The 23,519-nt window shown below is 42.6% G+C and overlaps 1 protein-coding gene across 1 annotated transcript; it reads left to right on the forward strand.

Moving 5' to 3' along the window:
* Positions 1-8,743: 8,743 nt before the first annotated feature.
* Positions 8,744-22,626, forward strand: LOC147150547 (uncharacterized). The gene is made up of 13 exons (XM_086026095.1): positions 8,744-8,868; positions 9,514-9,651; positions 9,885-10,002; positions 10,916-11,102; positions 13,990-14,131; positions 14,252-14,407; positions 14,509-14,564; positions 17,944-18,012; positions 18,944-19,119; positions 19,263-19,663; positions 21,208-21,304; positions 21,961-22,261; positions 22,350-22,626. Exons 2-13 carry the CDS (start codon positions 9,548-9,550, stop codon positions 22,529-22,531), a joined length of 1,989 nt encoding a protein of 662 aa, XP_085882221.1. The 5' UTR covers positions 8,744-8,868; positions 9,514-9,547; the 3' UTR covers positions 22,532-22,626.
* The last annotated feature ends 893 nt before the right edge of the window (positions 22,627-23,519 follow it).

Consider the following 23,519-nt stretch of genomic DNA (forward strand, 5'->3'; position numbering starts at 1 on the left):
GACAGGTGTTTGTGGTGTAACAATTGAGACCTGGATCAGTCATTTCAAAACTTTTTTCACCATGTAATTGAACTATATAACCTGTTCAACTCACCTGAACGAAACAAAATAACCGCCTGACGTGGTTGCACATGTGTGCACATGCTTTTATAACTGGCAATGTGTCTGTGTTCAGAATTAAACAATCACATTCAAATTTTTGTTAAATGGGAGTCTCCACATATCGGCCACCATTTTAAGTGTCTTGTATTAAGCCAAATAAAGTTCAGATGTTCTGGTAGGCTTATCCTGACATTTTTGTAGTCACATCTTATAATACAAGCCATGGTCTGCAGAGATCTTACTTTGTACTAAGCATCAGAAGATGCCATTCGTCAAAAGTATTGGTCAGGAGAACAAAAAAAAATCAAGAGGCATTGAATATACAGTGGGTACAGAAAGTATTCAGACCTCTTGAATTTTTTCACTTTCTGTGTCATTGCAGCCATTTGCATAAAATCCATCCATCCATCCATTATCTATACCGCTTATCCTCACAAGGGTGGAGCCTATCCCAATTGTCTTCGGGCAGTAGGCGAGGGACACCCTGAATTGGTTCGCAGGGCACACAAAGACAAACAAACATCCACACTCACAATCACACCTAGGGTCAATTTAGAGTGTCCAATCAACCTACTAAGCATGTTTTTGGAATATGGGAGGAAACCAGAGTACCCGGAGAAAACCCACGCAGGCACGGGGAGAACATGCAAACTGCACACAGGGAGGCCGGAGCCGGGATCGAGCCCACGACCTCTGAACTGTGAGGTGGACGTGTTAACCAGTCGCCCCTTGCATAAAATCAAAAAAGTTTATTTCATTTCTCATGAATGTCCACTCAGCACCCCATCTTGACAGAATAAAATCAGAAATGTAGACATTTTTGCATATTTATGAAAAAAGAAAAACTGAAATATCATATGATCATAAGTATTCAGACCCTGACGCATTTTATTGAGTAGAAGCACCCTTTTGAGATTGTGCAGCCATGAGTCATTTTAGGAATGATGCAACAAGTTTTTCACACCTGGATTGGGGGATCCCCTGCCATTCTTCCTTGCTGATCCTCTCCAATTCTGTCAGGTTGCATTGGCAACATTGGTGGATAGCCATTTTCAGGTCTCTCCAGAGATGCTCAATCGGGTTTAGGTCAGGTCTCTGGCTGGGGCAGTCACAAACGGTCACAGACATGTTCTGAAGCCACTCCTTTGTTTATTTTAGCTGTGTGCTTTAGGTCATTGTCCTGTTGAACGGTGAACCTTCGGCCCAGTCTGAGGTCCTGAGCACTCTGGAAGAGGTTTTCATCCAGGATATCTCTGTACTTGGCCGCATTCATTTTTCCTTCAATTGCAACCAGTCATCCTGTCCCTGCAGCTGAAAAACACCAACCACAGCATGATGCTCCCACCATCATGTTTCACTGTAGGGATTGTATTGGGCAGGTTATGGGCATTGCCTGGGTTTCTCCACACATACTGCTTATAATTAACACCAAAAAGTTAAATCTTGGTCTTATCAGACCAGAGAATGTCATTTCTCCAGGTCTGGGAGTCCTTCATGTATTTTTTGGCAAACTATACAGGCTTTCATGTGTCTTGCACTGAGGAGAGGCTTCCGTTGGGCCACTCTGCCATAAAGCCCCGACTGGTGGAGGGCTGCAGTTATAGTGACTTTGTAGAACTTTCTCCCATCTCCCTAGTACATCTCTGGAGCTCAGCCACAGTGATCTTTGGCTTCTCCTTTACCTCTCTCACCAAGACTCTTTTCCCTCGATTGCTCAGTTTGGCTGGACGGCCAGGTCTACGAAGAGTTGTGGTCGTCCCAAACTTCTTCCATTTGGGATCTTAGGAACCCTGAGTGCTGCAGAAATTCTTTAGTAACCTTGTCCAGATCTGTGCCTTGCCACAATTCTGTCTCTGATCACCTTGGACAGTTCCTTGGACCACATTCTCATTTTCTCTGATATGCACTGTGAGTTGAAGGTTTTACATAGACCTTTCCTAATCAAGTCCAATCATTTTAATTAAACACAGCTGGACTCCAATAAAGGAGCAGAAGAAATGGACAGCATGTTAGTTAAATATGAAGGTCGCCGCAAAGGGTCTGATTACTTATGACCAGGGATTGGCAACCCGCAGCTCCAGCTCCGCATGCGGCTCTTGCATCCTTATTTTGCAGCTCTGCGTGGCTCGGGAAAATATATTCGAAGTGTCCAATTGAAGTGTATTTTAACGTCTTCCGAAGACACGACGTCAGACGAAGCTTAGTTATCTCCCTTTTTATTATTCCAACTACAGTACAACAACAGTTCTGTCGTAAGTACACACAGATCTCTTCATCCTCGCCATCCACTCCCAGGGTTTTCTTTTCCATGCAAACCGGGTCGGAATGGCTCTTTGAGTTTGAAAGGTTGCCGACCCCTGCTTATGACCATATGATCCATCCATCCATCCATACCGCTTCTCCTCACAAGGGTCGCGGGGCGTGCTGGAGCCTATCCCAGCAGTCTTCGGGCAGTAGGCGGGGGACACCCTGAATTGGTTGCCAGCCAATCGCAGGGCACACAAAGACAAACATCCATACTCACAATCACACCTAGGGGCAATTTAGAGTGTCCAATCAACTTATCATACATGTTTTTGGAATGTGGGAGGCAACTGGAGTACCCGGAGGAAACCCACGCAGGCACGGGGAGAACATGCAAACTCCACACGGGGAGGCCGGGCCGGGATCGAACCCACGGCCTCTGAACTGTGAGGCGAACGTGCTAACCAGTCGACCACCGTGCCGCCCTGACCATATGATATTTCAGTTTTTCTTTTTTCATAAATTTGCAAAAATTTCTACATTTCTGTTTTTTTTTCTGTCAAGATGGGGTGGAGTGTACATTCATGAGAAATAAAATTAATTTTTTTGATTTTGGCAAATGGCTGCAATGACACAGATGTGCACAAAATCTTCAGGTTTATGCTATGAAGAAAAAAGTCAGGAAAAGCTCAAGAGAACATCAGATCTTATTCAGTCGTTTTGATACATGTACACAGCCGTGTAAAACAGTTCTTTTCTCAAAAATATTCGTACAGTTGGCAAAATGTCATGGTTTCCCTGCAAAAGCAATTTCCTGTCTCAAAATCCTTAGCGCATCGCTCAAAAGTAAATATTTGTGTCACTGAACATGTCCATGCCATCAGAACGACAAGTCTTTGTAACTTTGTGTATGGGTAGAACACAGTCAGGTTGCTTAGTCATGTTGTGTAGTGTACTCTGAAGGGGTGTTCTGATGTCAATTGCTGCTAAAGTTTTGATGAAAAATTCAGTATTCTAAATGGAAAGTTACACCTTTGTGTATGTGGAAGATTGATTGGAAGAGACTGGGCAAGAGTCACATTTCCCTTTTATTCTTTGCACTGTAACTTTTGACAAACGATCTCATTGTGGTACAGAAAAGAAAAGACATCACTGCAAAGAACAAAGACAAATTCTTCTTCTTAAAAAGTAGAAATGCAAACATGGGATAATCGTAGGGAATATTGTCCATGCAACACTGTATGAATTATAGTGCAGTCTTCCTACTTCCTTTGGGCCACAAATTCTCATTCACATCACAATTATATACACTTGCGATATGCTTTTTCATAAAACTGCTTGATCATTGGTTGATGTAAGCTTAACATATTTTTCCTTCAAGACTTCAAACCTTCAAAAGACCCCTTATGATGAAAAAATGTATGGACTCCAGTTTCCCTTGCTCGGACGTGGGTCACCGGTGACCCCCTCTGGAGCCAGGCCTGGAGATGGGGCTCGACAGCGAGCGCCTGGTGGCCGGGCCTGCCCCCTTGGGGCAAAAGGCAACGTGGGTCCCCGTTCCCATGGGCTCATCACCGGTGGGAGGGGCCAAAGGGGTCGGGTGCTGTGCGAGCTGGGTGGCGGTTATAGGCAGGGACCTTGGCGGTCCGATCCCAGGCAACAGAAATTAGCTTTTGGGACATGGAATGTCACCTCTCTGGCAGGGAAGGAGCCCGAGCTGGTGTGAGGCTGAGAAGTTCCAACTAGATATAGTCACCTCCACACAAAGCTTGGGCTCTGGTACCAGTCCTCTCGAGAGGGGTTGGACACTCTTCCACTCTGGAGTTGCCCAAGGTGAGAGGCGGCGTGCAGGTGTGGCCATACTTATTGCCCCCCGGCTCGACGCCTGTACATTGGGGTTCACCCCGATGGACGAGAGGGTAGCCTGCCTCCTTCTTAGGGTGGGGGGACGGGTCCTGACTGTTGTTTGCGCTTATGCACCAAACAGCAGTGCAGAGTACCCACCTTTTTTGGAGTCCTTGGAGGGTGTGCTGGAGAGCGCTCCACCTGGGACTCCATTATTCTGCTGGGGGACTTCAATGCTCACGTGAGCAATGACAGTGAGACCTGGAAGGGCGTGATTGGCAGGAACTGCCCCCCAGATCTGAACCCGAGCGGTGTTCGGTTACTGGACTTCTGTGCTCGTCACGGATTGTCCATAACGAACACCATGTTCAAACATAAGGATGCCATATGTACAGTTAGCACCAGGAGACCCTTAGGCCGCAGTTCGAAGATCAACTTTGTCGTCGTATCATCGGATTTGCGGCCGCATGTTATGGACACTCGGGTGAAGAGAAGGGCGGAGCTGTCAACTGATCAACATCTGGTGGTGAGTTGGCTCCGATGGTGGGGGAAGATGCCGGTCCGACCTGGCAGACCCAAACGTATTGTGAGGGTTTGCTGGGAATGTCTGGCAGAATTCCCTGTCAGAAGGAGTTTAAACTCCCACCTCCAGCAGAACTTTGCCCACATCCCGGGGGAGGCGGGGGACATCGAGTCCGAGTGGACCATGCTCCGTGCCTCCATTGTTGAGACGGCTGATCGGAGCTGTGGCCGCAAGGTGGTCGGTGCCTGTCGTGGTGGCAATCCCCGAACCCGCTGGTGGACACCAGCGGTAAGGGATGCTGTCCAGCTGAAGAAGGAATCCTGCAGGACTCCGGAGGCAGCTGACAGGTACCGGCTGGCCAAGCGGAATACAGCTCTGGCGGTTGGTGAGGCAAAAACTCGGGTGTCGGAGGAGTTCGGGGAGGACATGGAAAATGACTTCCGGATGGCTTAGAGGAAATTCTGATCCACCATCCGACATCTCAGGAGAGGAAAGCAGTGCACCATTAACACTGTTTATAGTGGAGATGGGGTGCTGCTGACCTCAACTCGGGACGTTGTGGGTCGGTGGGGAGAATACTTCGAAGACCACCTCAATTCCACCGACACGTCTTCCACTGAGGAAGCAGAGCCTGGAGACTCCGAGGTGAGCTTGCCTATCTCTGAGGTTGAAGTAACCGAGGTAGTCAAAAAGCTCCTCGGTGGCAAAGCCCCGGGGGTGAATGAGATCCGCCCGGAGTTCATAAAGGCTCTGGATGTTGCAATGTGGTTTTCGTCCCGGGCGTGGAACAGTGGACCAGCTCTACACCCTCAACAGGGTCCTCGAGGGTGCATGGGAGTTCGCCCAACCAGTCTACATGTGTTTTGTGGACCTGGAGAAGGCGTTCAGATCGTGTCCCTCGGGGAGTTCTGTGGGGGGTGCTTCGGGAGTATGGGGTACTGAGCCCCCTGATAAGGGCTGTTCGGTCCCTGTACCACCGATGTCAGAGTTTGGTCCGCATTACCGACAGTAAGTCTGATTCGTTTCCAGGGAGGGATGGACTCCGCCAAGGCTGCCCTTTGTCACCGATTCTGTTCATAACTTTTATGGACAGAATTTCTAGGTGCAGCGGTTTGGGGCCCCCAGTATTGTATCTCTGCTTTTTGCAGGTTCGCAGGCGAGTGTGAAGCGGTCGGAATGAAAATCAGCACCTCCAAATCTGAGACCGTGGTCCTCAGTCGGAAAAGGGTGGCGTGCGCTCTCCAGGTCAGGGATGGGATTCTGCCCCAAGTGGAGGAGTTCAAGTATCTTGGGGTCTTGTTCGTGAGGGAGTGTAGGATGGAACGGGAAATCGACAGGCGGATCGGTCTGTCGAGGAGAAGAAGGAGCTCAGCCGAAAGACGAAGCTCTCAATTTACCGGTCGATCTATGTTCCTGCCCTCACCTATGGTCATGAGCTGTGGGTCATGACCAAAAGAACAAGACCTCGGATACAAGCGGCCGAAATGGGTTTCCTTCGCAGGTTGTCCGGACTCTCCCTTAGAGATAGGGTGAGAAGTTTGGCCATCCGGGAAGGACTCAGAGTTGAGCCGCTGCTCCTCCGTGTTGAGAGGAGCCAGTTGAGGTGGCTCGGGCATCTGATTAGAATGCCTCCTGGACGCCTCCCTGGTGAGGTGTTCCGGGCATGTCCCACCGGCAGGAGACCCCGAGGACGACCCAGAACACACATATGTATATATGTGAATATGTATGTAATGATGAAAACCCTAAATTCGCTACGTTCGTAAATATACACTGCTCATGAGATAGCATCTTAAAAGAGATCAATTTAAAACAGGGTTAACTACAGGGAACTTTTTAACATTTTCACTTAACCTTCGAAGATATGCTGCTGACACTGGAAACTCTTTGCACTTTTTGTTTTTGTTAGAAATTAAAACAAAAGTAAATGAAGGTTGAACATTTCAGTTGTATTGGCATTTTGAAAACCTTTTGTTACTGTAGAAAACTTTTGGGAGCTATTTACCTGTTCAGTTTTTCATTTAGCCAATGACCCTTGAAGCTCCCTACACATTTTGTTAGCATTTTACAACAAAGCTGTCTATTCTCTCTATGTTTAAAATGAAAAGAAAAGCCTTTACCATGTTGAAAATTTGAACAAAAAAAGTAAAGTTTTTTTAAATTATCATTATTTTGACTTTTTATTATTTTTTTTATTTTCTCTTTTGCAGCAAATTAATCTCAGCTCCAACTGTCGGCTATCAGCCCCCTTGATTACTAATCGGTATTGGTCCTGAGAAAGACATATCGGTCTATCACTATATAACATATGTAATTATACAGTACATTTCACAGTTTTTCTCCATTAGTTTGGCTCATTTCTTGAAACAGAAATGACATTCTTAAAAATTATATAATAATTTGGCCGAACAGTCTCATTAGCAAAAACACATATCCCTCCCAAAACTGTTCACACATGCTTCATAACTAGATCCCTTTCCCATATAATGAGTCAGTACCAGCAAAATTGCAAAGATTTTTCTCAATTGCTTTGGCTCATGATTGGCTGGCAACCAATTCAGGGTGTCCCCCGCCTACTGCCCAAAGACAGCTGGGATAGGCTCCAGCACGCCCCGCGACCCTTGTGAGGATAAGCGGTATGGATAATGAATGAATGAATGAATGAATGCTTTGGCTCATTTGCATTGACTTAGTGCTTTTGCCAAAAATAACCTGGATGGTTCCCAACAGAACACCATGGACAACCTGTAAAAGCTCATCTTTCTCTCAAGGCAAGGCAGTTTTATTTATGACATCAGTACTAAAGTACTTTTGTCTTCGGGCAGTAGGCGGGGGACACCCTGAATTGTTTGCCAGCCAATCGCAGGGCACACAGAGACAAACATCCGCACTCACAATCACACCTAGGGGCAATTTAGAGAGTCCAATCAACTTACCATGCATGTTTTTGGAATGTGGGAGGAAACCGGAGTACCCGGAGAAAACCCACGCAGGCACGGGGAGAACATGCAAACTCCACACAGGGAGGCCGGAGACGGGATCGAACCCACGACCTCTGAACTGTGAGGCGGACGTGCTAACCAGTCAACCACCTTGTCTGGTGGTGCCGCCCGAACAGAATACAATGATGTATAATGATGTACAATGATGTATAATAAAGCTGAGGATGGAAAAAACTTCCTGAATTCCTTGCATTTCCCTGCTGAAAAAAAACTTTGGAGGCTGATCTGAGAACCCTGCTAAAAAAAGACAAAAATAACATCATAGACCAGCATGGTTTTATTGTGTTTATGTGCTAGTCTCGTGCAGTCATCATGCATCATGAGGGTGGGGTGGGACATAGTCATCTTATGACGAGTTCATCAAAAAGAATAAATCAAAAGAGTTGAGTTTGTAACGCATTTCCATCGGCCTCGCTGCTGCTGATTCCTATTTAACATGACTTTGAATGTGATTGGTTATTTCTCAACACAACCGTATTCCCACTTATAAAAGGATCTGCATGCTTATGCAACCAAATGATCTCAGTTAATTATTTTAACTTGCCCTCTCTAAAAAATACGTACAGGCTATTGGTTACATTGCTGGTAAAAATGTTTGAAAAGATTTATAGGTCTCTTTTTTTTTTTTGCATGTGAGAGAATGGTTGTCGATCTCCATGTGTTAGTCCTGTGACTAAGAGATGATGGATCAAGTTTGTACTGTACTTGTCTTACCTCAAGTCAGATGGGATAGTCGACAGCTTTCCTGTTACCCAGAACAGGATAAGCGCTATAGAAAAGGATGTATGCGAGGAATTGAACAGTTTACCATTACCAAGTATTATTACCTGTAGTCCATAAATTCCAGTTCAAGCTCAACAAGCAAAACACTCCCCCCTAGAACATTGTGCACAAATAGCAACAGGCTTGAGTTTTAACATTCCTCTGCTTTATTCTCCACAACTTGTCTCTGTAGGTGGCCTTCCATCACAGACAGAATGGCAGGAATAACTGTGTTCATCCATCAACTTTTACATGTGAGGAGTGTACAAGCTTCGTCAACAGTATTGCCATACAAACAGACCGGGACAACACAGGCCAGGGCAGGTGGTGTCAATCTGACAGACTTACATTGGCAAACGTCTTATTGAATGCTTCACATATTTCTCTGAGGTACATGAACAAAGCCTTTCAGATTCATGATCATTTTTAATGGCCTTATTTTTTAAATTTTTTTAATTAACATAAATTACATGGAATCCGTGAAATGAAAATGTATTAGATGGTGACATTTTCCTACTGTGTATGTGCCGTATGTATTTGTATTGGAAGTTACCAAGTTTATATGCATCTTATATAAGATCATAATGCTATAATAGCTTTGTAACAGATCATCACACAAGAATAAAGAAAAGGGTTTATTTAACGTAAAGAATATAAATATAATAGCCTGTCCGATTATTGACAGAAAAAGCAATTGTTATAGTATTTATGTCAACATACCACTTGACAAAAATGAAACCGTAACTTTACCTATTTGAATGTCAACCTGCTGTACTTAATTTTGGACCAACTCAATATTTTTTCATGCTGAAGAGGTTTACAGTTTTAAGTCAAGGCAATTTTTAATTTGATAATTGGGTATTATTCAACTCATATCTGGACATTTGGGTTTGTCAGTCTCTTTCATTCCAGTCACTGTCATTTGCATCACAATAGAATAGCACCATACTAGTGGTATGTTGAAAATATGCTGTTTTGAGGGGTATTTATGATGAACACCAATGAGAGATTAACAATAAATATACTTCTTTTCAGTAACACAGGTTGCTGCTGGGCAACTAACAACGACATGAAAACTAATTGGACAGCCTATGCACATATGGACCTCAGAATACGATCTGACACTTACACCCTTAACAACTGTCCCGTAACTACTACAGTGTCCTCCCTAAGGTAAATGACTGTTTCCTAAGACTCAATATGCAAGAAAACACATAACCACATCTAACACGGCAAGAGATTAAGAAGTTCATTTTGAATTCACTATATGATTGAAGTACAGTTGTTGTCAGCAATTGGATGGATGGGTTAAATGTGGGCCTTGCAATTACTGTCCTTCAATGAGCGCCCTATCAAGGACAGATGTTTTTCTGTTCACTATGAATCATGTGTCTGTTTTCATGCAGGGTGCCCCAGAATTGTTTTTCAAAAATTCATCTTTTAGCGCATGATCCAGATGGAGATCATGTGAAGTGTCACTTGTCTGCAGATGCCGCTGTTCATAACAACATTACTCTAAATGAGGTAACTCCGCAATACTGTACCGTGTTGTTAAAGGGGAAGTCAGCCCAAACATTTTTTTCAAGAATATATTCTATGCAAGCCCACTACTATAAACAAGGCATTCTGATAAATATTGCGTTTGTGGAATAAGAGTTAATCCACCCGTTTTTAGCCATCTCTGGGGGCGGCCATTTTGTGACTTCTGCCAACTGAAAATTACATCACAACTTCTCAGGGCTAAGGGAACGACCAATCACGGCTGACCATTTTTCTGAAGCTGAGCCGTGATTGGTTGTTACCTGAGTCCTGAACAGTTGTGATGTCATTTTCAGTCGACAGAAGTGACAAAATGGTCACCCCCCCGAGATGGCTAAAAAGGGTTGGATTTTGCTGCTTAAATCATATTCCACAAGCGCAATATTAATCAGAATGCCATGTTTCAACGAGTGGGTCTGCTGCGAACATATTCTTGAAAAATTATGTTTGGGTTGATTTCCCCTTTAAAAGGGCAACATAGTTTGTTGGTTTCACAACATTGAAAAATATGTAGCCATTTGACCCCTTCTATTCACAAGGGATAGAGACTGGGTCGCCTTGTGAATTATGAAAATCTGCGTGTAATTGTCTGCCAGCCATTGAAATGCATTGTGGGGGAAAAAAAAGTTTCATACAAAATCAAAATATTCTTCAAAAAACACTGATAATCATTTAATATATGTTTTACATGACAAATAGGGGAAATGAGGAGAAAATTCTGGAAAAAAAACAGAACACAATTTGAAAAAAAAATCCACAAATTTGCAACTCTGCGGGTGCAGAATAGGAAGTATGCAGGGGTCGACTGTGCCTCTCTACGTTCAGAATAGAAAGTTGTCAAAGAATAATATTACTCGAATGGTAATGTCCTCCACTGTTTGACCCTTTGTTTTCCTAGAATACTTGCACACTAGACAAGACAGGGCATGTCAGTGATGGTGTCTACGTATTTGAAATAATACTTCAGGATTTTCCCACAAAAAGAATCCATTTATCCTATGCAAATGGAACATCGGTACACTGGGAGAACTCCGAAGAAAACACATCACCTCTTTGCAAGCTGAAACTACAGTTCTTGCTAGAAAGTAAGTGATTCTGTATATTCTATAATTGTGATGCACGTGATGCACAGCTGACACAGGTGGACGAATCATCAAAACTAAATATTTAACCACAATAAATAGGTAATTTTTGTCATGTCATTTATTTTGTCCTTTAGTGTAAAAATATCTTCTGACTTGAAATTAAAGTGAAAGTCAACCCAAACATTTTTTTTCAGGAATATGTTCTATGCAGGCCCATCCATCCATCCGTTATCCAATCCGCTTGTCCTCACAAGGGTCACGGGCATGCTTGAGCCTATCCCAGCTGTCAACGGGCAGTAGGCGGGGTACGCCCTGAACTGGTTGCCAGCCAATCGCAGGGCACACAGAGACAAACAAACATTCACACTCACAATCACATCTAGGGGCGATTTAGAGTGTCCAATTAACGTACCATGCATGTTTTTGGAATGTGGGAGGAAACCGGAGTACCCGGAGAAAACCCACGCAGGCACAGAGAGAACATGCAAACTCCACACAAGAAGGCCGGGGCCGGATTCGAACCCACGACCTCCTGCAATGTGAGGCGGACGTGCTAACAAGTCGTCCACCGTGCCACCCTATGTTAGTACTATTGATTATTATTTAAAATGTCAACCTGAAATAAAAATGCAGTACAGTGAAGTCCAAACCAATAGTTCTCAACTGTGGTCCACCCTGGAAACCAAATTGCTCCATTACTGCCAGGTCGCAACCCACTTTTATACTGTAAAAAGTATAGGAACAAGAAAGAACAAATATTGTTTAAAAATAGGCCCGGGAAAACATTTTAAAATGCCATTTCAAATTAGTTTGATGTATAGCTAAAAACATATTACAAGCCATGACATCAGGAGAGGCACTGTATTGTTTACTAATGACTGCACCCCGTTGTGTTCGCAAGTAATTAAGTTGTGACATTTGATTCACTCTGATTGGCTGTTAGCTAGCGAATCAGCGCACGGGGCAAGAACAGGAAGTGACAAATGCGGATAAACAGTGAGCACGCCTTTGCTGCCTTAATCTTCTCAGAAGTACAAGAGTGACCCACGCAGGCACGGGGTGAAAATGCAAACTCCACACAGGAAGGCCGGGGCCGGATTTGAACCCACAACCTCCGAACTGTGAGGTGGACGTGCTAACCAGTTGACCAGCATGCTGCCTCTATGCAGGCCCACTAGTTGAAATAAAACATGAGGATTAATATTGCATTTGTGGAATATGAGTTAAGCAGCAAGATCCATGTTTTTAGCCATCTCAGGGGGTGGCCATTTTGTCACTTCTGTCAAATGAAAATCACAGAGCCCTGAGCAACTGTGATGTCGTTTTTCAGTCAACAGAAGAGACAAAATGGCCGCACCCTGAGATGGCTAAAAAGGGGTGCATTCTGCTTTACTCATATTCCACAATCGCACTATTAATCAGAATCAGAATTTGTTTCAACTAGTGGTATAGAATATATTCTTGGAAAAAAATATTTGTGTTGATTTCCTCTTTAAGATGACAGTATGAGGAAGCTGGCAGGAATGAAATATGTGGTCCACATTATACAATTTCAAATATCAATAAATTAATGTGGACTGACTTGGAAGAAATTTTCTGTGACCAACTCAGGCAGAATGTTCTTTATGGTACTTATGCATCTGGTAAATAATAGATATGTACACTGTGTTCCAATTTATTATGCAGATAGGATTTAAATTGAGGGCGGCACGGTGGACGACTGGTTAGCACGTCCCCCTCACAGTTCAGAGGTCGTGGGTTCGATCCCGGCTCCGGCCTCCCTGTGTGCCGTTTGCATGTTCTCCCCGTGCCTACGTGGGTTTTCTCCGGGTACTCCGGTTTCCTCCCACATTCCAAAAACATGCATGGTAGGTTAAATGGACTCTCTAAATTGCCCCTAGGTGTGATTGTGAGTGCGGATGTTTGTCTCTGTGTGCCCTGCGATTGGCTGGCAATCAATTCAGGTTGTCCCCCGCATACTGCCCGAAGACAGCTGGGATAGGCTCCAGCACGCCCCGCGACCCTTGTGACCCAGGTTAGGTGCTGGAGCCTATCCCAGCTGCCAATGGGCGAAAGGCAGACTAGACCCCGAACTGGTCGCCAGCCAGTTGCCCTACGCTGCCCGCACACAACTCAGGCGTGTGTACCACTACACCATCGGTGACCCTTGGTGTAGTGTTTCAAGTCCTAAGAAACTCTCAATGCAGCAATCACTCAAAGGCTTGCAATCATGCGTAAAGCTATATTTCAGCAAGCGCTAACCAAGCTCACCTGGGCAAAAGTTGGCAGTGAGTTTGGAAATATTGGAAGATTAAAATTCAAAGAGTTGATTCGCCAATAAATGCAGCTCTACTTTGGACGGTCCATCCAGGTGGAGTTTGTGATGGTTGCTGAATGGCTGGCATGTACCAACAAGGCTGCAACTATTTACCAGATGTTTGGGGCTGGAATAATGGAGAGTGAGACGGTAGGGCCCTCTTGGGTCTGTGCTGTGAGGCAGATGTGTTAACAAGTCGTCCGCTAGCGGTGACGTCTATGTCATTTCAATGCACTGCAGCAATTCATGCCAAGATTGAAATGTCACGTTATGCACTCATCAAACAAAACATGGATTTGATGTGGTTGCTGGCTGCCCCAGAAAGAGTGATACGGTACATTTCGTTTTGGTAACTCAGTAAGATGTTTGTTTGCTTCTTTGACGAGCACTTCCAATTCCATCACTTTTAACTTCATAGTGCACTTGAGGGGACATTTTTGGAAAGTGTCAGGCGTCAACTACACCCATGGCTCAAGTGTTGTATTGGTTTCCCTTTCAAGATGTACAAATAAAGTAACAGCCAGCAATTTGTTGTTTTTCTGTGTCTCAGCAATTCTGTCTTTGTTTCAGTCCTCCCTTCACTGCCAAACTGTGAGCTTGGTCATGTGCAACCCAAGTTCTTGGACCCAACACCCAAACATGGTTATGTGCTTCATGCCACAGTTGGTGACAAATTGAGTATTCACGCCAAAGCACAGGCTCATCGTGCTACGTAGGTCTTCCTTCTATTCATCACTTATCTGTATAAGATTTCTTACTGAGATACAAGCTACCGATACATTCAGAGATAACGACTATCGATTTTTTTCTTCCTGTCTTTGTTTTCGTGAAGCATTAATGGCTTTCAGGTCAGTGGCCCCCATAACATGAAAAAAGAGTTCCGTGATGGTGAACATGGAGAAGCTGAACTCACCTTAACTTGGACACCACAACATAGTGATGTGTACAGAGTTGCACCGGTCTGCTTCACTGCAGAAACGAATGAATCGTGAGCGTTCAATGATATTGACAATGTTGGATTCATTTCTGCTCTTCATTATAAAAACAACAAAACCAGTAAAAAGTATTGGTATCTGCTTTGTATTTCAGCCAGTCAGAGATGAGGTGTGTTGTTGTCATGGTGAGCAAACCAACGTCCTTTCATGGTTTGTTAATCAAAATTATTTTCTTTATATATATATATATATATATATATATATATATATATATATATATATATATATATATATATATATATATATATATATATATATATATATATATAATATATATATATATATTTCTTATATTACATCATTTTATTATTTATTATATTATTTATTATACTTGACAAAAACTAAGGAAATAAATATAACTAAGATTGAAAAAACATTTTCATTAATGGAATGAATTGAAAACAAGACTGCGTTTAAAAAACTAAAACTGACAAACAACATTTCACATCCATAAAACTAACTAAAAGTAATTATTATTATTATAGCTAAAGTATCCTATCAGTTTTTATTTTAAATGTATTTACTTTGGTATTACTGTTTGGCTAAACAAACGGAGGAATGTCGAACAGTATAATTGGTCTGTATGTAAAAATTATGTCAGCACTAAAATTCACCCCTGTAAAATAAGCTGTAGTGATTTAAAGCAGAAGTCAACCCAAACATTTGCAGACAATTACACGCGGATTTTCACTTTTTCTGATAAGTCGCAATTCTATCCGCCGTGAATAGAAGGGGTCAACTGGCTACATATTTTTCAATATTGTGAAACCAACAAACTATGTTGCCCTTTTAAAGGGGGAATCGACCCAAACATATTTTTTCAAGAATATGTTCCCAGCAGGCCCACTAGTTGAAACACGGCATTCTGATTCATTTTGCGTGTGTGGAATATAAATTAAGCAGCAAAATGCACTCGTTTTTAGCCATCTCTGGGGGTGGCCATTTTGTCTGCTGTTGATTGAAAATGACATCACAACTACTCACAACCACCAATCACGGCTGACCTGTTTTCTGAATCTGAGCCGGGATTGGTCATTGTGAGCAGTTGTGATGTCATTTTCAGTCAACAGAAGACAAAATGGCCACCCGAGATGGCTAAAAATGAGTGCATTTTGCTGCTTTATTTATATTCCACACACGCAAAATTAATCAGAATGCCGTGTTTCAACTAGTGGGCCTACTGGGAACATATTCTTGAAAAAAATATGTTTGGGTTGACTTCCACTTAAAGGGATTTCTTTGGTGACTAAAGCCGCAGATTGGCACAACCCCCTTTGGTGCCTGTTTTTTTTTTTCCATCTCAGGCTTCCTACGTCATAGCGAGGAGGCAAGCATTGCTAATGTGTTTTTTTCCCAGCTTAGTTTGTCACGTTCTGTTGTCACCTAGTGTCTGAAACAGTGATTTGCCACCAAAATTCATATGCACTCTCCATTTCAACCCGTGAAAATATCAATGCAAGCTGCACAATATTTTGGATTTATTGAGCCGCAGTGGGGCAAACACTATTTATGCCTAGCCAGCGATTCAGCTCGGCGCGGTGTGGTGTGTGCTCGTTAATAAGTGGCCGCTTCAAGGAGATGGATGGATAGACTTTGAAAAGACATGGGGCTGCGTGTCGCGTAGATCTGCTGTCCAGGCACTCAAGAAGCTCCATGTCTGCCTTGGTCAGACAGCCAGAGCAGCGTGTTTGCTGGTGCTCTTGAGGAGGTTGCGTCATGGTAACGCTCTCCCGACCTTCCTCGTCGCGGTCACACAAATCCATGCAGCCGTAGCAGGGCAAACGCTTTAATTCTGTCCAGTCAGAGAGACGGCAATGTGATTGGGCCGGCCCGTATGCATACATTTCAAATAATATATGCGAGTTGGACTTGGAAAGATTTGGACCACCGGACTTCCATTGAGGCCGGTCCTTCAGTTGAGTATGGGCGTTTAAAGCACCCAATTTTCAGCGAGGCGGTGAAGGGAGTACCCCATAGGCATACTTCGGGGAAAAAGTAATGCTACGTTCACACCAATCGCGGAGGACTGTTCTGCTTTGCTTTATTTGCTGGCATTTGACCGCGGGAAATTTGAAACTTGAATGACGCAGCTGCTCATTGGCGCACAGCGGAGAGGGGAGAGGCTTCGCTTGGTAGTAGACGACGACAGCATTTTTCGACATCGTAATCAAGTGGCCGAGCTCAAGCTGTGCTCAAGCAAATGCGTCTTGGTAAAATTCAACAGCTGTAAAAAACAAAAGAAAGAAAGTAAAAAGATACCAGCTATACCAAGTTCTTTGTTCACGGTTCTCCAAGCCTGGTCTCTTTTTTTCCTTGTAGTGGTAGCTGGCCATATCACATAGCTCGGGATGTCCACAAACGGCAACAATAATCTTTTCCTCTATTTTATCAATACAAAACCTGCCGTGTGTACAGGACACTGTGTGCTACGTAGTATGCCCCGATGCTGATTGGCTGCCGCGAGGCGAAGAGGGAAAAAGGTTCATTTGTTTTTGCCGGGCCGAATGGACGAATGGGCGGATTTTCGCATTCGCGCCCGCACGTGCGGAACTACATTGACTTCAATTGAATCGCTCCGCCAGAAACGCCCCCAACGGATTTGGTGGAATGCAGGATAAGTCAAGCTAACACTTCACAGAATTAAATGTTATATACAACGATCTATGAGCAATTCAGTTTACGAAGAGGCTCTTGGAAGGCATTGTATTAGAGTATCTTGGGTGACTTATGAAAGAAAACAGACAGATGGGACAGAAACTGCACCCAAGCTGCACGTAGACTGCTCATTTCTTGCTCTTTTAAGGTAACCATGGAATGGCTAATCGTTTTGTGAGTTTTTCAGGGGTTAAATTGGGCCTTGTCCACGTACAATTTGGGGCTGATTGTTCCCCCTTATTTTGACAACATTAGCAACATATTTACACTACGTTGGATATGGATACATTGTGATCGGTCCCTTGCGTGGCTCCCACCAAGACATACGGGGAGGGGAGGGGGGCGTGACCATATTCCTTATTAAAAATGGGCATTATTCAAGACGTTAGATTTGTATTGACTTCTTCAAAACAAATTGATATAACTGAAAATGCAGGCTTATATAATTTTCCTGATAAAAAATACATAAATTGAGCTTGCTCTTGAAAAATGGATGGATGATCCTTTTAATTTCACACACATTCATTAATATCAAAAGAAAAAAACGAACTAAAAACGAACAAACTAAAAGCTAACTGAATTTAAAAACGAGTCAAACATTCAAACAACTATGATATCCCTGATCACAGCTGACTTTGGATGAGAGATGGAATACACCTAGCATTGATTACCATTCATTCAATTGCGGGGCGTATTTGTCACTACTGTGCACACGCATATTCCCATGTATGAGCAATTTAGAGCATCGCGTAGGAATGCTGAGAAGAAAGAGAGCCGTAACATAATGCACTTATTAGCATATTTAAATTTGTACATTCTGTCTGTCACATTTTTTCGCACTTTGGATTTGTTGATAATACTCTATATTTTTCAGACTTTTCTCACAAGAAGAATGTGGGAATGGTAGAGGCATCTGAAGTCACATCATCATTCACGCTCACGGGTACAGTATTCATTTAACCTAACATGTTTGTTTTTTGAAATGTGCTAGGAAGCCGAAGTGCCCAGAGAAAACCGATGCAAACATGGGGACGATATGCAAACTCCACACAGGAGGCAGATTGTGAGGCAAATGTGCCATTCGCTACTCTAATGTGTTGCATCACAATTTTAACACCAAAATTAAAATTTTAGAATCATTGACACTAGCACACTAGTTCACTCACTAGTCGTTTGGGTGCAGACAGCATGGCTTTAAGTCCCACACACTGCTCTTTGCCTGTCCATGCGACTCTGAACAAGACAAGTGCTAACTTAGGCAGATTTAAAGTTTTAAAATGGTGAAGATGATAGAATGTTTGATTTCCTAATGATCATGATTCTGAGCTCATCTTACATAGCCTGTCTTTTTTTTTTTTTTTTCTTGAAGTAAAGTAAAAATTAAACTAGAAAACTAGCTGCCCAAAATTCATTCCACTGGGAATCATTTGAAGAATCCTGTGGCCATAGTGAACTAACCACGTGAGGAGTACTGGTTTGGAAATGGAAATGATCCATGACGCATTTCTTTTATGTTGTAGCATCAATGTTACCCCCCATTAGATGTACCAAAATGAATGGCAATGAGAGGAAAAATAATGAAATGTAATTCATATAATCACTGACGAAAGCACGGAACCCTCCCATTTCCAAAACTCACCAATCAGGAAACCCCAAAAACGGCGACGTTTGTTGAGCAATTATCCTCGCATATGAAAGAGAGTACGCCATTTTTAACACTTTAGTCCAGCGGTGCCCAAGTCCAAGTCTTGAGATCCCCTAGGCAATTTATTATCGTTTTTTGTTGATTATTTATACAACTGTTTTGTTCTGGATTTTTGGTGTTGTTTGTTTTATATTTACTGATAGCCTCGCTTCATGAAATGTGATAACAGGTAAAACAGTTGTGACCTGCACAGCCAACCAGATGATGGTTGCCATTGAGAGATCGGCTTTGCCTGACGTGGATGTCAACTATCTCTCATTGAATGACCCATCATGCTTGGTCACTCACAACGCCACTCACATCATTGGCTCAATGTTATTCAGCAACTGTGGCACCACAATTGAGGTTACTGACTTTTTTTTCTACATATTTTCCAAATGATCACAATTATTCAGCAACTATGGGGGGTGTTCTAAAGCACATATGAAATGTTGCCTGTTTCTTCTCATCTGTCAATTTCACATCACTTCCTTTTCTCTTTAAACCAGGATGAAGAAAAGTATATTTTTTTCAAGAATCAGATCCAAACCTTACGTGATCCATCGAAAATTGTATTCAGAAGAAAGACAGTGAAGATTGGGTTCTCTTGCCAGTTCCCCAAAACAGCCTGCATCTCCTCAAATTATAATGTTGAGAAATCGGATTACATTTTCAGTGACTCCAGATTCGCCAGTTTTAGCTATTCGTTTGACGTTTATACAGACGGCAACTTTACAAGGAAGGTGCAGCCCAGTGCTTATCCAGTGCAGGTCGAGTTTCTTCAAAACATTTATTTAGGCCTTAAGGCAGAATCAGAACTCACAAACGTAAGCTTGTTCCTGGACTCATGTAAAGCCACCCCTGATGACAACCCTTACAATGATGACTTCTACGACCTTGTCAAGGAGGGGTGAGTACAGACACAAAACTACTATTGCAAAAAAAAAAAAGAAGTGATCATGCATTTTAACTATTGAAATTGCCCCCGCAAAACCTTGTTCTACCACACCTGCTATCATGTGCCTTACGCTTTGCTTTTTTATCTTCGTGTGTTTTCAATTTTTATTTATTTATTTTTATTCCCTATTCAACCAAATGACGATCCACTTGACATTTTTTTTTTTCATTTCAGTTTTTTTCAAACCAAAACCAGTTTCTTTAACCTTCAGGGATATATGGGGTGAAAAGGGGCTGGATTTAGACTGTTGTGGCTGTCAAAAAAATGAATGGGACCATAATTTAAGCACCTTTATGGGCTATCACAGTAAATACAATACAATACAATACATCCACTCATCCTCACAAAGGTCGCGGGTGTGCTGGAGCCTATCCCAGCTGTCTTCAGGCAGTAGGTGGGGTACACCCTGAACTGGTTGCCAGCCAATTGCAGGGCACACAGAGACAAACAAACATACACACTCACAATCACACTTACAAGCAATTTAGAGTGTCCAATTAACCTACCAAGCATGTTTTTGGAATGTGGGAGGAAACCCACACAGGCACGGGGTGAACACGCAAACTCCACTCAGGAAGGCCGGGGCCGGGATCGAACCCACGACCTCTGCACTGTGAGGCAAACGTGCTAACCAGTCGATCACCGTGCCGCATACCGAAACAATACAGTACATCTTTATTTATGGGGGGAAAAGATAGGAGAAATAAGGAGTAAATCAGAGTGTCACCTATTTTTTATATATACTGTAATATCGTCGGCCTCTTAAAATAAACGCATTTTAATAGCATTTATTTTTTTGCCTTAAACACCTCAGGGTGCTGGCCACCTCGGCCGTATCCTTAGTGAAACAGATAATTCAATTCTACATCTTAAATGAAATTATTAATGCACATAAGACAATCAGAATGTGGTTCAGTTTTTCGTGTTTTCTGAAAAAAAAATGAAAAAAATGACTTTCGCCATGTTGGAGATGTTGGTTGCTATAGGGTCACCAGAGTGCAAGCCCAATTATCTATTCACAAAAACAACTCACTGCATGTTTGTTTTATCTTTCAAGAAGACATGTAAATAATAATTATAATAAAGACTCACACAAATCGATTGAATTTTCTCGTCAGTTTTCTTTACCATCTCTGAAGTTCAGGAATCATACAATAAGCAGATCTGGGCAGCTTTTCCATCCTCGCGAATGCTCTCACCCGAGACGGGCGAGAAAAAGGGGCGCGGTCTAACATGCAGCCCTCACATTTATACCGTCTTCAAAATCTAAACATAATGTGGGTTGGTCTCCTCCCTGGCTGATCATATGGAGCTGATCTTCACAGCAGGTCCCGTGCTCAGATCAGGGCACGCTGACTCTGAGACTTTGAACTGATTATGTGATGTGTAATTCCCAATTTGGTTTTTGGTTAACCTGTTGGCTAATATAAAGCCATTCTTATATATTCAGATCCTTCAGCCATTATTTTAAGAGGGTGACAATGTTTTTCTCACAGGTGTGTCAAGGATCAGTCTCTAAGAGTCAAAAAGGTTGATGAATTGTCATACCAATTGGAGTTACAAGCTTTCAGATTTGATGGAGACAATGATCAGGTGAGTGAACAACATAATTTGATCTATCTCTCATGTAACTATCTTTCCAACTGCGCATACAATAAAATCACTCCAGAAGGAAGGTCAGCAAATAAACCATTAGCATTTTCATTTGTCACGACCATGCCGGCTCAGTATAAGTCCCATTAACTGTTAGTCGGACTCATCTTTAATTGAGATTCAGACATAGAATGTCTGTTTTACTATGGCAACAAGTTCCTATTTTATGTGGGTCCCATTGTATGCTAAAATACTACAGTATATTCTGTAAATGATGATCGCCTTATGAGAAGATTTATTTATAAGATTTATTTATTGTGATCATCAGCAAGACCCGCACTTTTTGAGTTAAGCGCACCAACTTGTAAAAAATAAATAAATTAAACTTGCTAAACTGTGGGAATAAACAGCTTGAAGCCTATTTTTTTCAGAATGTTTGGTAATCTGTCAAACTGCTGCTTATTGTGTACTTTGCCGAAGCAAAAAAATGGCTAATCGACGTATCTTCCAAAAGTCATAAATGGTTGTCCGCAACCCACCAAAAATGGGTCCCCATCCCCCTTCAAATCCCAACCCACCAGTTGAGAGCTGTCTATTATAAAATGGTTTAACTGAATGTTTGCTCATTGAATAATACGTGACGTGGCATCTTACAGGTTTACATCACATGCACGGTGCTCATGTGCGACGTGAACGATCTCCTCTCCAGATGTGCCATGGGCTGTGTGAACGAGCAATTCCGCAGGCGCAGACGAGCAGTGGGCATCCAGACCTCGACCCAATCCCTCACTCAAGGTCCTTTTCAGTTTGTCAGTGTGGTTGTTCCTAGTGGAGCTGTATACCACAATGATGATGAGATGAAGCTGAAGGATGCTGAGATGATTCAAGGTGACGTGAGGAAGAATGCCGACATGGGCTATGTTGATGTGATGAAAAAGAGTCACGCTCCTAAGCCAGGTGCATACATATACTGTCCAACCCACACACAGTATGATCCCACCTGCTTACTGTATCATTTAAAATCTGCATTCATGTCTTTTGTCAGTTTCTGGAGAAAAGAACTTGAGCGGAGTACGAATGGAAATCAAGGAGATGCTCAGCAGCAACATCAGCACTATGGTATTTGGTAGTGCGTGTTCGTTGTCTGTGGTAGTGTCGGCTGTGGTTGTCGCCTGCTACACACGAAAGAGCAAAGGAGAAGACCACAAGCCTCTTCTGGTTTCATAATGTGACTAAATATTACAAAATAATTGGGAAGTACTGCCTTAAAGCGGAAGTCAAGGCATTCTGACAAATATTCAGTTTGTGGCATAAGAGTTAATCCACCCGTTTTTAGCTATTGCCGGGGGCGGCCATTTTGTCACTTGTGTCGACTGAATATGACATCACAACTGCTCAGGGCTCAAGTAACGACCAATCACGGCTGACCTGTTTTCTGAAGCTGAGCCGTGATTACTCGTTAACTGAGCAGTCGTGATGTCATTTTCTGTCGACAGAAGTGACAAAATGGCCACCCCCGGGATGGCTGAAAATGGGTGGATTAACTGTCATTCCTGAAAGCAAGTTATGACAATTCACATCATAAACACATCATAAAACACAAGTGCTGAAGAACCTACAAAACAAATTTGTTCCACCTGTGGCATGAGCAAATTGGACTTTGAGATACTTGACTATCTTGATGCATCCGAAAATAATTATACCTGGAATAATTTACATATCTATACAAAAACAACCAATAAAGCATTTTTTCAAATGAATGTTAGATGGCTAATAGTATTTGATGATTTTACCCTTACATTTTGATGCATCAGGCATAATCCCACCTGAGGGGACGTTTTGTGCTACAACTCAAATCATACAGTATGTCTCTTATTTGATCCATCTGTCCATTATTTCAAGCCGGTAAAAATAATTTGTAGAGTGCTTGATTCTATGCCCGCTTTGTATAAAAACATTGGAATTGATGAAAATGTAGATGTAGAGCAAAGTGTGAAAGTGGTTCACTTACTTCCTTTAATGCGGAAAAGAAAAATATTGTGACAAACGTCAGTAAGTCAGCAACAACATCATTTGAAGCCCCTGCTTTCTTTGCTGTCAAATAGATGCAGAAAGTCAATAAAAATGTGTTGTTAGATTTTTTTTTGTAATTGAAGATTTGTACTGTCGACACATTGTGGATGAATTGTGGATACCAAAAAGAGGACTTAGTGCA

The sequence above is a fragment of the Filicampus tigris genome, chromosome 3 (assembly GCF_054856515.1).
Source record: "Filicampus tigris isolate MCC_2025a chromosome 3, RoL_Ftig_1.0, whole genome shotgun sequence".
Taxonomy (NCBI): domain Eukaryota; kingdom Metazoa; phylum Chordata; class Actinopteri; order Syngnathiformes; family Syngnathidae; genus Filicampus; species Filicampus tigris.